Below are 12,168 nucleotides of genomic sequence, written 5' to 3'. Positions count from 1 at the left end.
CAAAATTTCAAAACACAGTAAAACAAAATAGAAACATTTTTTTAAAAGGATACTTCCAGATGAGTTCTAACACTGCAAGCCTATGCATATGTACTTAGAAGTAAGTACCTTTGATTTCAACAAGGCTTACTCCCTGATAAGACTGTAATGTTGATTGTATTTTTGCAGGATTATGTTATTTATGGTCTTGTTTGTTCTGTAAATGACAGCTATTGTAGCCCTTTTTGGGCATTCTTGCCTTTGTGCTTGTCAGAATGAGAGTGTAGATGTGCACAGAGCACAATTGTCCATATTGTAGGTTTTAGGCATAAATGTATATGCAAACACTTCCACGTGACCCAGAACCCTGTCCGACTGGGGTTCCAGATTCAAAGCAAAGCTGTACTCATGATTGCAGAGAGCCATGCTCTTTGAAGAAGGGTTAGGGAGTTGGCATATCCCTGCTCCTGGGTTGACAAACACAATGGGGATGGGAAAGCTCAACTAGCACTTATATCTGAATACTATCCTGAACTGTAACCATTTTTCCGTTAAATATTTCCACACTGCTGTGCAAGTGAAACACATCAATACTTCAATACTTACCACATTGGCACCAGCCCTGTTGACTTGTGTCTTGGCCATGTTTTAAGTGACTTGTTTTTTGTGTGTGTTGTATAGTTTTTGAAGAGCCCGAAGACCCAAGTAACAGGTCGTTTTTTTCTGAGATCATCTCTTCAATTTCTGATGTTAAGTTCAGTCACAGCGGGAGGTACATCATGACCAGGGACTATCTCACTGTCAAGGTGTGGGACCTCAACATGGAGAACAGACCTATTGAAACATACCAGGTACCTCACCCTCAAGGTTTTTGATGTGTTGTGAATGAATGAGTGGTAGGAATTAAAGATAAAGGGATGCACCCAGGCTTTGTCATACTTAGAGTTGATCCACTGTTAGACATAACTTAAACACATTTGATTTCAGTTATTCTGCTCTAAATATTACTTAAGTCTGGGCCAAACCCAATCTAGGTAAAGCACTTTGAACATTCAAAACTGCTACATAACTACTGTTATGAGTTCTTTGAACTAACAGGCAAAGTCCTCGTTGTTTAGGATGCTCCTTTCCATTCCATTCCTGCTGAAATTAGAACGATATTTGCGTTTTGTTTTTTTCTGTTGCATATGATCTCATGGAAAGCTGCATAATTTTAAGGCTGCTTGTCAAACCCTCTACAAATCCAAAGTAATGAAATTGCTGATGAGGGTTGGAATATACTTGTGTTCTCTGCCTAATAACGTTGCTGTGCCTTTAGGGATCTTTGAAGGAACACAGACTGTCTCTCACAGGAGCAAGGCCAAGGGGCCAAACTATACAAGAAGCTGCCTTATATAGATGCAGACCAGCGGTCCATGTAGACCACTATTATCTACTTTGGCTGGGAGCTCTTCAACATCTCAGGCGGAGGGGGGAGTCTTTCCTGCTGCTACATGCTACCTGGCACTCTTTAACTGGATATGCCTGGGTCCTGCATGCAGAGCACACCCTCCACCAATAAACAAGGACTGCTCTGAATTACTTGAATGTAATACTTCTTACCTGGGCAGAGGTGCTGCTTTGATCGTTATGGGGGGAATTCAACATCACACTATTGCAAACATTCCATCACTGCAAGCGTTTCAGCTTGCCAGGCAGAATCACCTCCGCACCTCCTCTCTTTGCATACTGTTCTGGTGATTCTCCTAACCCTCCCTTTCCCCCTGGCTCAATTTCAGAGGTATGCAGAGCATGCAGAATGACCCCATTGTGCAAGCAGAAGCCCTTCTGCTGATGGAACTCATTATATGAATTCCACCCTGTAGGTGGAGGGGAGGGATCAGGGCCGGCCCTACCATTAGGTAAAAAGAGGCACCCACCTGAGGTAGCAGGTGCTGGCTAATGGACAGGAATTACAAAAGTATTGGATCAAAGCACTATGTGTGTCATTCTGCCCTACTACCCTCAGATGCAGTGGAGGATGCTTCCCCCTTTGCCAGTGCTGAAGTAAGAGTAGATTGCCAACCCAAGTGGCTTCTGTATGTGGAATTGGGAAGGTATCATCTTGCCCCTTTGCTTCAGGCAGCAAAAAGTCTTGGGCCTGCCCCTAAACCTGTGTCCTCCAACATTGTTCTTGGATGCCGGGGTGGACTTCCCCCTATACACATTCACCCCAGACTACTGGAACAGATAACTGGAGCTTGCACGGCAAGTGTGTGCATTGATTCTTGGACAGCTTCACCCTTCATTGAATCTTTGTTACGAAAATAAGGTTGCTGAGTGCTCTTCCTACCCACGTCTCTCCCCTATTGCCATAATAGATTATTTTTGAGGTTGTCTCTTTGGTAATGGAGCAGCCTTCTCCCATGGGACTGCTGTGTTCTTCCCTTAAGTATCTTGCGAGCATCATTTCTTTTGAGCCATGCTTCTGGATTAGTAATGAACAGCTTAATGTATCCACTGTAGAAGATGTCTCCAGGATTAATGTATCTGAGAACCTAAATGAGTAAGAGGTGAGCTTGTAGGGAACTAGTAGATACTATGTCATGTTGGTTCACAAGATTTATAAATCAGGGTTTGGATTATGATTCCCACTGAACCTTGTTTTACTATCACCCTTAGGTTCATGATTACCTCCGCAGCAAGCTGTGTTCCCTCTACGAGAACGATTGCATTTTTGATAAATTTGAATGTGTGTGGAATGGGTCTGACAGGTAAGGAGCCTCCTTTTACTTTGGCTATCCCACCCCCAATTGCCCCTTGGTTTACACTGTTTGATCTTGCATTTCTTCTGCTTCATGAACAGTGGAGGTGTGTGTGTTTATTGGGCTGAGGGGGAAAGCGTGTGCCAGTCAATCAATCACCACTGGTGCCAGCCATGAGCCACTCTGATCTTAGCTTCACAAACAGGGCTGGCTCACGGAGGGCATCATGAGAAGGACACATGTGCCCTTTGATCCCGACCCCCTGAGGGCGAAGCTGGGATCGAATAACGCATGGCATCCTTCTCAGGCAGCCCTCCCTGAGCTGCTTTGCAAGGCTTGGATCTGATCCCAGCCTTGCAAAAGCACCATAGGGCTGGCTAAGAGAGGGTGGTATGAGCAACACTCCTCTAAAAAAATTGCCTGGGACAATCGCCCTGGCAACTCACCTCCACCCCCTGTGGTGTAGAAATCATTGCGAAGCTGAATGAAACTTGGCAACTGTTCATCAGCCAAGGCAGGGAAAATACTCACCACTCTCCAATGCAGGCATCCCCAAACTGCGGCTCTCCAGATGTTTTGGCCTACAACTCCCATGATCCCTAGCTAACAGGACCAGTGGTCGGGGAAGATGGGAATTGTAGTCCAAAACATCTGGAGGGCCGAAGTTTGGGGATGCCTGCTCCAATGTCTGTTAAGTTGTGGCACTCAACCAGGGTTGTTTTCCATTTGAAAAGCAAGGCACAGAGAGTCTGAAGTGTCTTAGAAATGTAGTTTATTCACACATAGGTTTATGGAGACAGAAAGATCACAGCATTTGCATCTCAGGAGGGACTTGTCCTTTCCAGCAGCGCAGCATTGCATTCAAAGGCATTCTAAGTGCCAGCCCCATCTCTCTCTAACAGCCAGCATGACTGCTGCCCCTCATGGAGTTCTGCTCACTGCTAGGGCTGGCCAATTTCATGTTTTCAACATTGCAATGTTTCACCAGGCAAACATCATGACCTGGCGATAACACCACAATGTTGAAAGGGTAAGAAAAGCTGCATTGGCCTTGGGCCCACCAGGGAGGAAACGCCACTGCTCCCACTGAAGGAGCCAAGGAGGTTGTGCCTCACATGGCCGGGGCCAAGGCAGCTTGTTCCTCCTACCACCAAGGAGCGAGCGAGGGAAGTGTGCCTTTTTAACCCCATCAGGGCTAGGTATGTCTGCACCACCACCACTGTTTCCCACTCTTTGGCTCTGAAATGGTTGATGTGCCGAGGCTGGAAGAGTCGCCCTTTCCGCAAGGATTGGAACACATGTGGAAAGGGGGACTCTTCCAGCCTCGGCACGTCCACCATTTCAGAGCCAAAGAGTGGGAAACGGCGGCACGGACATGCCCAGCCCCAATGGGGTTAAAGAGACATGCTCCCCTCGCTCGCTCGCTTTTTGCTGGACAAGAGGCGCTGTGCCTCACCCAGCAAAGAGAGAGAGTGTGTCCGCGCCTCCGTCTGCCTCTCATAGGAGCAACAGTTGGGAGAGGCGCTGCGCTGTGTCTCTCCCAACCGCTGCTCCTATGAGAGGCGGGCGGCGGCGGCGAGATGGCATCATTCGAGGAGCAGGCGGGCTGGTAGCAATGATGATACTGCCGCCGCCTCTCCTGCTCAGGATGAGCGGCAGCAGCAGCACTGTTACCAGCCCGGCCTCAGCTCCTCCGCGCCCTCCTCCTCCTTGCCGCCCCTCAGCTCGCCTTTGCCCCCGCCACCTCGCCCTCCTCTTTCTGGCTGCTGCCACCACCGCCTCACTGTTCCCCACCGGTTAGGCACGCAGGACGTCGAGCTGGCAGATGGATGGCACCTCCTCTCTCCCGCACACTTTCACATCAGGGCGTTTCCCACCCTTGCAGGGAGAGGGTGTGTAAGGGGTGGGGGTGGGGCCTTGTCTCCCCCCCCCAAAAAAAAGAGGGGTAGGAGGGTGGTCGAGTGCTCCCCTCTCTCTCTCTTTCCCCTTCCTCAGTTTCCCTGCTGGAAAGGCTGACTTGCTTTTCTATCCTCTTTTCACTCACTCTCACACAGACACACAACTCCCAGTCATTGAAGGCTGTCTCATCCACACACACCCTCTGTCATACATCCACTGTTTTGTTCAGAATATTTTTTCCCCCTTGTTTTCCTCCTCTAAAAACTAGGCTCCCTGCACTGTGCTTCCTCATTGCCAGGTGCTCCCAATTCCAAGTACAGCGGTGCCTCGCTAGACGAAATTAATTCGTTCCATGGGTCAATTCATGTAACAAATTTTTTGTCTAGCGAGTCCCAGTTTCCCATAGGAATGCATTGAAACTTAATCAATGCGTTCCTATAGGCTCTGGGGGACTGGCAGCGGCATGCAACGGGGCTTCGGAGAAGGTCTCCGAAGCCCCGTCTGATGTCGGCTGTGTGCAAGGCGGCGGCGGGGAGAAGCTCTCTTCTCCCAGCCGCCGCCTCTGGCCAGCCTCCGCGGACACGGAACGCAACTTCGGAGACCTCCGAAGTTGCGCTCCGTGTCTGGGGTGCAGGGAGAGAGGCGGCGGCAGGGGACAGAGACGAATTGCAGCAGGCGCTGCTTGCCCCCGTCTGTCTTCCCCGAGCCAAGGGGAAGACAGGCAGGGGGCAACCGCCGCGTTTCGGCTCCGTCCCCCCTGGGAAAGGAAGATTAGCTGTCAGCTTCCCTCACTGACAGCTGATCTTCCTTTGCCGCTTTCTATGGCCGCGCTTCGTAAGACGAAGCGGCGGTCATAGAAAATTTTGTCGTCTTATGAATGCCTCGCGTAGCGCAAAACTCTTTAGTCTAGCAAGTTTTTCGTTGTGCGAGGCATTCGTTAAGCGAGGCACCACTGTACCTGTTAAATAGGATTTGAAGCTGCAGGGATATAAGCAGTGAGACTTTCCTCAGCTGTACAAACAATCATGCTGGCTGGAGTCAGCCCAACCATTAGGGGAAGTGAAACCTCACCTCAGTCAACAAATCTGGAGGACAGAAATTTCCACCTACACCCCATTCATTATTCTGCACCTTGGTGCCTCTTTTTCTGTCAAAGGGGCCTTGAGTGTTTATCTAAGGCTAAGCTAATGCCATCAGCATTGGGTATGGCAGAAAATGCATGGGAAGGGAAATGAAACAGGTTTTAATTCTATTTGGTACGTCACCTGATTTGATTCCTGTTCTCACCCCATTCTCTTTGCTTGCTCCTCAGTGTCATCATGACCGGCTCCTACAACAATTTCTTCAGAATGTTTGATCGCAACACCAAGCGTGATGTGACCCTGGAAGCCTCACGGGAAAACAGCAAACCCCGTGCCATCCTGAAACCCCGCAAAGTTTGTGTAGGGGGCAAACGGAGAAAAGATGAAATTAGTGTGGACAGTCTGGACTTTAGCAAGAAGATCCTGCATACAGCTTGGCATCCTTCAGAAAATATCATAGCAGTGGCAGCGACAAATAACCTGTATATATTTCAGGACAAGGTTAACTAGGAAGGGGCGGGGAAGATGTTCCTTAGGAATCTTACGTACTGGATACTAACTAGCAAACACAAGTTTTAAAATGTTTCTTCCGTTTAATTTTTTCCCTTCTCCTCCTTATTTGTTTTGTTATTCCTCCGCAGACATTAGTTATGTAGAGGCAAGCACTCAGATTCCAGTGTCTATTGCTTTCCCCCAAACCTTAAGAAATTGGGTTGGCAAAGCCCATTAGGAACATTTGACTTCCAAGTATTGAGACCTACAAAATGACACCATTAATTCAACAGCAAGCTTGAATTATTTGTGATTTATTTTTTCCCAGTACTCAGTAGTAGCTTTTAGTTTCTTTAAAAATATTGTTCTAGACATCTGCCAATTTATACAGAAGTTAAGACTATAGTAATATATTTACAAAAAAAATGCAAGCAAGGCCATAAAATACAATGATGTATTACTGTATCTAAAGATTAAGTTATCCAGGTTCAATTTTGGAGATCTTTGGGTTTTACAGCCATACCCAAACAGGAATTCAGTTTCCTTTGCTGGTTCATTTCTCCCCTCTAATTGTCCTTTCCCCTTTTTAAAGATGGCATTTACCTTTTATCAACTCAGGGCCTTTCCAGATTTTCATTTATTGTGTATATTTGTCACACAATAAATGTTTTGCTGTAACAGTTGTTATGAGAGGTACAAATGTACTTTTGCCCAAGCTCTAATGTATTGCAAAACCACAAGATTTTGCTTTGGGTGAAATGCCATTTCTGCTCCCCCACCCACCCACCCAGCCCTGTTCTCTCCAGCTAGAGGACTTGTTGCATTTTTACGTGCCATTTTATGTTGCACAGGTGTCACAACCTCCTATTGGCTGGTATCTGACATCTGTGGTGACTACCATAACTATGCCATTAACTTAATTTTTCCTAGGGTACAATCCAGCATAATTAAAAAAAATTGAGCACCATTGATCTCACAAGCACGTGTTTTAACTGCAAAATAGACTGCAAAAGTGCTTGTGTGCTTATGTTCGGCTGGATCCGAGTGTTTGAGATGCTGAATCTCCCCCCCCTCTATACCATTCATTAAAGCCACTGACCTCATACAAAAATTGTATTTGTTCTTTGGCAATGGCAAAGAGCAGCAAGTCCTAAGATCTTGCTACCAACGCATTACTCATGACAGCAGTGTCTCAGCCTACAACCTTTGTGACATTCCATCATCCTGCCCCCTCCGCCTTTAAATTTAGTTTCAATCAGTCCATAGTTCTGATTCAGTGCTAGAACACAAATCCGCCCTCTTAATTTTTCCCCCAGCTGAAAAATATGTGAATTGCCCAGGCCCAGCCCACAGAAGCATTGCTGTCCCACTTGCAATAAGTCCACTTTGTCCTTCCATCATTGCATGCGGACATAATGCTAGTGCTACTTTAAGGATCACTAAGCCCTTTTTTGTTTTCTGGAAAGGCCTTCAGACAGAAGAAAAGCAAAGCCAAGACAGGAAAAACAGGTACACAGTACAGACATTTTGACTCACCATTCATGACGAACCACGTGTGCTATTGAGGGCTCTTACCCTTTTTCATCACACCCCACAGATGTCCTCATAGGGATTTGGCTGGATTGATCCTGTGGTGCCTTTTTGATGGTATACAAAATACCTTACAAAACAAAAAAATAAACCCAATGCTTCCAATATGCAACTTTTTTTTTGCATACCAAAACAAATCTGAGCTTTCTTCTGCAATTCCTGTGAGTTTATTTTATTTTTAAATTTTTACCTTTGCTTTGGCTGAGAGAACTTTAAAAAAAAGTTCTCTTTCAATCTCTTGCATGACATAAATATGTATTTGTGTGTGGGAGGGAGGGTTCCTCCCTCTCCTTTTTATTTTTAGTAGTGCGTGTTTAAATATTGTTTATTTATTTATTTATTCCAGTAGACATTTGTTCTTTTTTCTCCTCCTTATAAAAGAACGAACTCTTGAGTTGCTAATTTATGGAATTTAAATGAAACAAACACACACAGAAAAATAGCCACCAACATGTATTGCTATCCTCGCCTGGCTGCTTTCTAAGAGAGGTTGTCCATGGTTCTGCAATATGAAGATTAGCTACACTAGCTCTTCGTTTTTGCATGGTAAACTATCCTGTTCCACTACAAGGATCTAATCTAGGTCTTGCCTTTCTTGAACAATTGATTGGTTTGGGAGGGTGGGATTTTTTTTTATAAAACGAACAAACTACCATAATAATAAAAACAAGTAAATAAAATTATGACCAGAGAACAGACCCTACAAGAAATAAAACCAATGCTTTCTCTGACAAGGTGGCTATCTGAAGATCAATGCGCTTCTTGTTTCCTCTGATTGTGAAAAGTGGGGCAGTAGCTCCATCCTTTGTGATTGTTGCCATGAAGCATACAAGAATTTCTAAACACCCTCTTGGGTAAAGGATGCTTAAAAGCCCAGCCTTTTCCTGTGCCCAGCTGACCATCTCTTACACCTTACGAGCAAGACTTTGCCTGCAGCTTTCTCAAGAGACATCAAAATACTACAAGGCTGCACAGAAGCCAGGGAGGGGACATTGATTTGATAGTCCTGGGAGCAAGAGGAAGTTCAGATATTTGGAATCAAGCTTTTTCATTGTTATTAAACTACTTAACTCCCTGCCTGCTCTTCACGAGACTGCTCAGGTCAGGGGCAAATTTGATGTTTTGCCTTGTTTAAAGGAATGACTACAGGGGGGGAGTATGCTGGCTTATAAATTTATTACAAGTAATGGCTTTCAGGAGTAACCTCTTTTTTAAAAAAAAACACAAAATGATAAAAAAAAATAGCAGGAGTAAATGAGTCATTTTTCTTAATAAAAAAGGGGCCATTTTTTTAAAAGAAAAGCTGCACTCTGGTATCAGAAGTAAAATTGTCTCCAAGATGTTCTGGTGTGGAGTTGCTAATTTCCAAATTCTGAGTGAGGATCCCAACCCTATGCCATTGGCACTAAGGTCACCCAATGGCAGACTCAAAGGGCTCATTCACACAAAGAACATTGTTTAGAATTTGGATTCTAGAAGAATCTCTTGCTTCACTTTGGTCTCATGTGTGTTCTATGAGCAGAAATTAAAGGTGACAGGTTTTAAGGGAACGGTTTCTTTGTTGGGTTAATCAAAGATCTGGTCCAGCATTCAGCAGCTAACAGATGCCCCTGAGGAGACTCTCAAAAAGGAAAGGCAATGAAAATAGTATCCATCCCCTGTCTGTCACCAGCCTTAGGTATTCAGAAATATACCACCTCTGTACAGCGAGGTTAGATGCTGGCATAAATGCTTACGGTTATGATCCAGCAATGTCTTTGGATGTATGTACCAGGGTTTCAGATCTCCCTTCTCTTGCTGCATCATAAAACACAACGGAAACACTCCTAAGAGTTTCAATAATAGCTTATCAAACTGTGTGCACTGCAGTGCTCTTGTCAGAATACTTACGGGAGCTGGAAAGCCCATTGCATGGAAAGAGCTCACAGTACCATCCTATGGTTTGCATCCTTCAAGTATATCCTTGACGGTACTCGCTTCTAGCCAGGCTTTTGCACTGTGACCCACACCAAGTACTTCTGTGTTCAGGTTGTCTCCCATCATCTGTTTCCTGTCAAGGGTCCCCACAGAGCATAGCGCACACAAGCAGTCAGTGACTAGGAAGACTCCAAGGATATGCAACCATAGGCTGGGAAGGGATGGTTTCCATACGACTGTGGGCATCATAATGCCAAAGAATGTGAAGTTGCTTTCACACTCCTTTCTCCTTATTGTCATTCCATGACAATGCCCTGATTTACAACCCAACTCCTTCCCGTGTGCCAGCTACACCAGAGCTTAACGTTGACATTAAGAAAGTTCTTGTCAGACTAAAAGACAACTTTAATCTGGCATAGCTTTCTCAGTAGGTGGGACACTTCTAGCTGAGTAGATCACACATGTCAAAAGGTGCCCCCCCCTTCCTCTCAGGGCCAACACATGCCTCACAGTGCTTAGGATTGTTTCTGAGCCATCTTTGCTGCCACTGCATCACCCCACATTCTGCTAAAGGTCTTCCTTTAATAATCAATAGGGCTGTGCGGCAATACTGATGGCCACAGAGCTGGTTAGGGTGAGTGAGTTTTCAGTGGAACAGGAAGCAGGAAGGAAGAGACTTGGGTGGGAGGAGCCAATGCTTGGAGACCAGACTGAAAGAGTTCACCTTTTGGAAGCCTGAAGGAATAACTGATGAATCAAAGGGTCAGGGGAGTGTAGCCCATGGATCTGAGAGGGGCATAAGTGCTCTGCCCCTGACGCGCTTAAAGCTGCAAGCATTGTATCCAGCTGCATACCTACCCATCCAATATATGCGTAATAGGCTATTTTTTGTTTGCAGTTTCCAATTGTATTTGTCATATTACTGAATGGACGAGCTGATTTGTTGTATGAGACAGACCAAACAGCTATAACACTTCTTGAACTTTCAGAAGGGAACCAACCATTTCTGTGGAGGAGATTCATCTGGAGATTTTTCCAAGGTTTTATAATATAGCGACTGGGTCATGTGCTCCAACAGTATGTTGGCATCAAGCTCTGCTTAGAGATGACCTGTTCAAAAGAGCCTGGTGGCTGCTTGGCTAGAGAGGCAAAGGGCAAAGAGAGAGAGAGAGAGGGAGAGGGAGAGAGATTTCTCATTCTGTCTGTCCTGGTGATGTTCACTTCCGAAAAATTAAGCTTTATGACAAGAAACTCTGGCTCACCACCATGGGCTTGGATGGATTTCAGAATCCAAAAATAAATGATAGCAGCATTAAGGAGCTAGTTTGCTAATTTCTTGAATGCTTGCCTTATTTTAGAAGAGCTACAGAGATATTCAAGAGGTGTATTATTAAGGAAGGACACCCTATTGCTCTTACGGCTGTCTTAAGATAATGCAGTGCATGAGAGATGTGGCATGATTCATTGTCGAAGGCAGCCTGCTGGAGTACCATAAAGTGTGCCCAAGCCATGACAGCTCACAATCAATATTGTGTTCACTGATGCAGGAAGCAACATGATCACATCCTAGATACTACCCCCACAGCCCAGCCTCAGCACTAAATATCTCCAATAACAAGGCTATGTGAAGTGACAAGGGCTATTATTTTTAACCCACAGTCTAAACCTCTCTGAAAAGCCGAGCTGCCAAAAAATCTTCCATTTGAGTTTTATCAGGGGCAGCCTCCTCAGCCCCTTCATAATCCCGCATTAGGAGTCAAGTGCTTGCCTAACGCAGCCAGGATTGGCAGATCTATTTAGTTGGGTTGCCATACAGCACGTTGGTTGATGAGAGAGGTGAAATGTGGGGTTTCTTTTATGGTGTTTGTAATCATCTTCTAAAAGATGGAACTTTGATTTCAATGTATCAGGGAAAATGTACTCTAATAAATGAAACCTTCTCCCAGCATGGGTTTATTATTTTGGTCTTGGTGTCTGCATTCTGAACAAAGGTCATCTATTACAGAAACTATAACCTAGTCATAAAAGACAATCAACACAGATTACTCCACACAGAATCAAAGCTAATCAAGTCTACAACACAAGGCATGGCCATTAAAAAGCCTGTGAAATCTATATGCATTTGCTTTATATCATTCAGATCATTTTACAAGGGATTAAAAGGTCCTGTTGATACAAAGAAAAATGCTAAAACACATTCAAAATCCTTTTTTACAACTATTGATATCTCCTGCTTGTCATAATAGGGGGCTCCTCCACACTTCTGCTTGTCCCATGCCTTAAAAGCACAGGAACAAGCTGTGCTCTACTTCTCCTGTGCTTTCCAGGCACGAGTCCGAGAAATTTGCCCTTGTCCCCATCCCTTTTCCTGGGAAAACCTGCACTTTAGCAATAAATCAGAGCAGACAGGAGAAAACCCAATTGAAGTTTGCTCCAATTCAGCATTAAAGATTGGGTTTCCCCAG

At 45.1% G+C, this 12,168-nt stretch overlaps 1 protein-coding gene across 2 annotated transcripts in view; it reads left to right on the top strand.

Annotated features, from left to right (window-relative positions):
• The window catches only part of PPP2R2B (protein phosphatase 2 regulatory subunit Bbeta), a 232,005-nt gene extending 220,230 nt beyond the window's left edge, over positions 1–11,775 (top strand). For both annotated transcript variants that reach the window (XM_035105326.2, XM_035105327.2), the window contains exons 7-9: positions 661–830; positions 2,641–2,732; positions 5,935–11,775. In XM_035105326.2, coding sequence (XP_034961217.1) covers positions 661–830; positions 2,641–2,732; positions 5,935–6,214 — 542 coding nt within the window. In that variant the 3' untranslated portion in view covers positions 6,215–11,775. The remainder of the gene's footprint in view (positions 1–660; positions 831–2,640; positions 2,733–5,934) is intronic.
• Positions 11,776–12,168: the final 393 nt, after the last annotated feature.

Source organism: Zootoca vivipara, chromosome 2, assembly GCF_963506605.1.
Source record: "Zootoca vivipara chromosome 2, rZooViv1.1, whole genome shotgun sequence".
NCBI lineage: Eukaryota > Metazoa > Chordata > Lepidosauria > Squamata > Lacertidae > Zootoca > Zootoca vivipara.
Note: the sequence above shows the minus strand (reverse complement) of the source record. Positions and strands in the feature narration are given on the sequence as shown.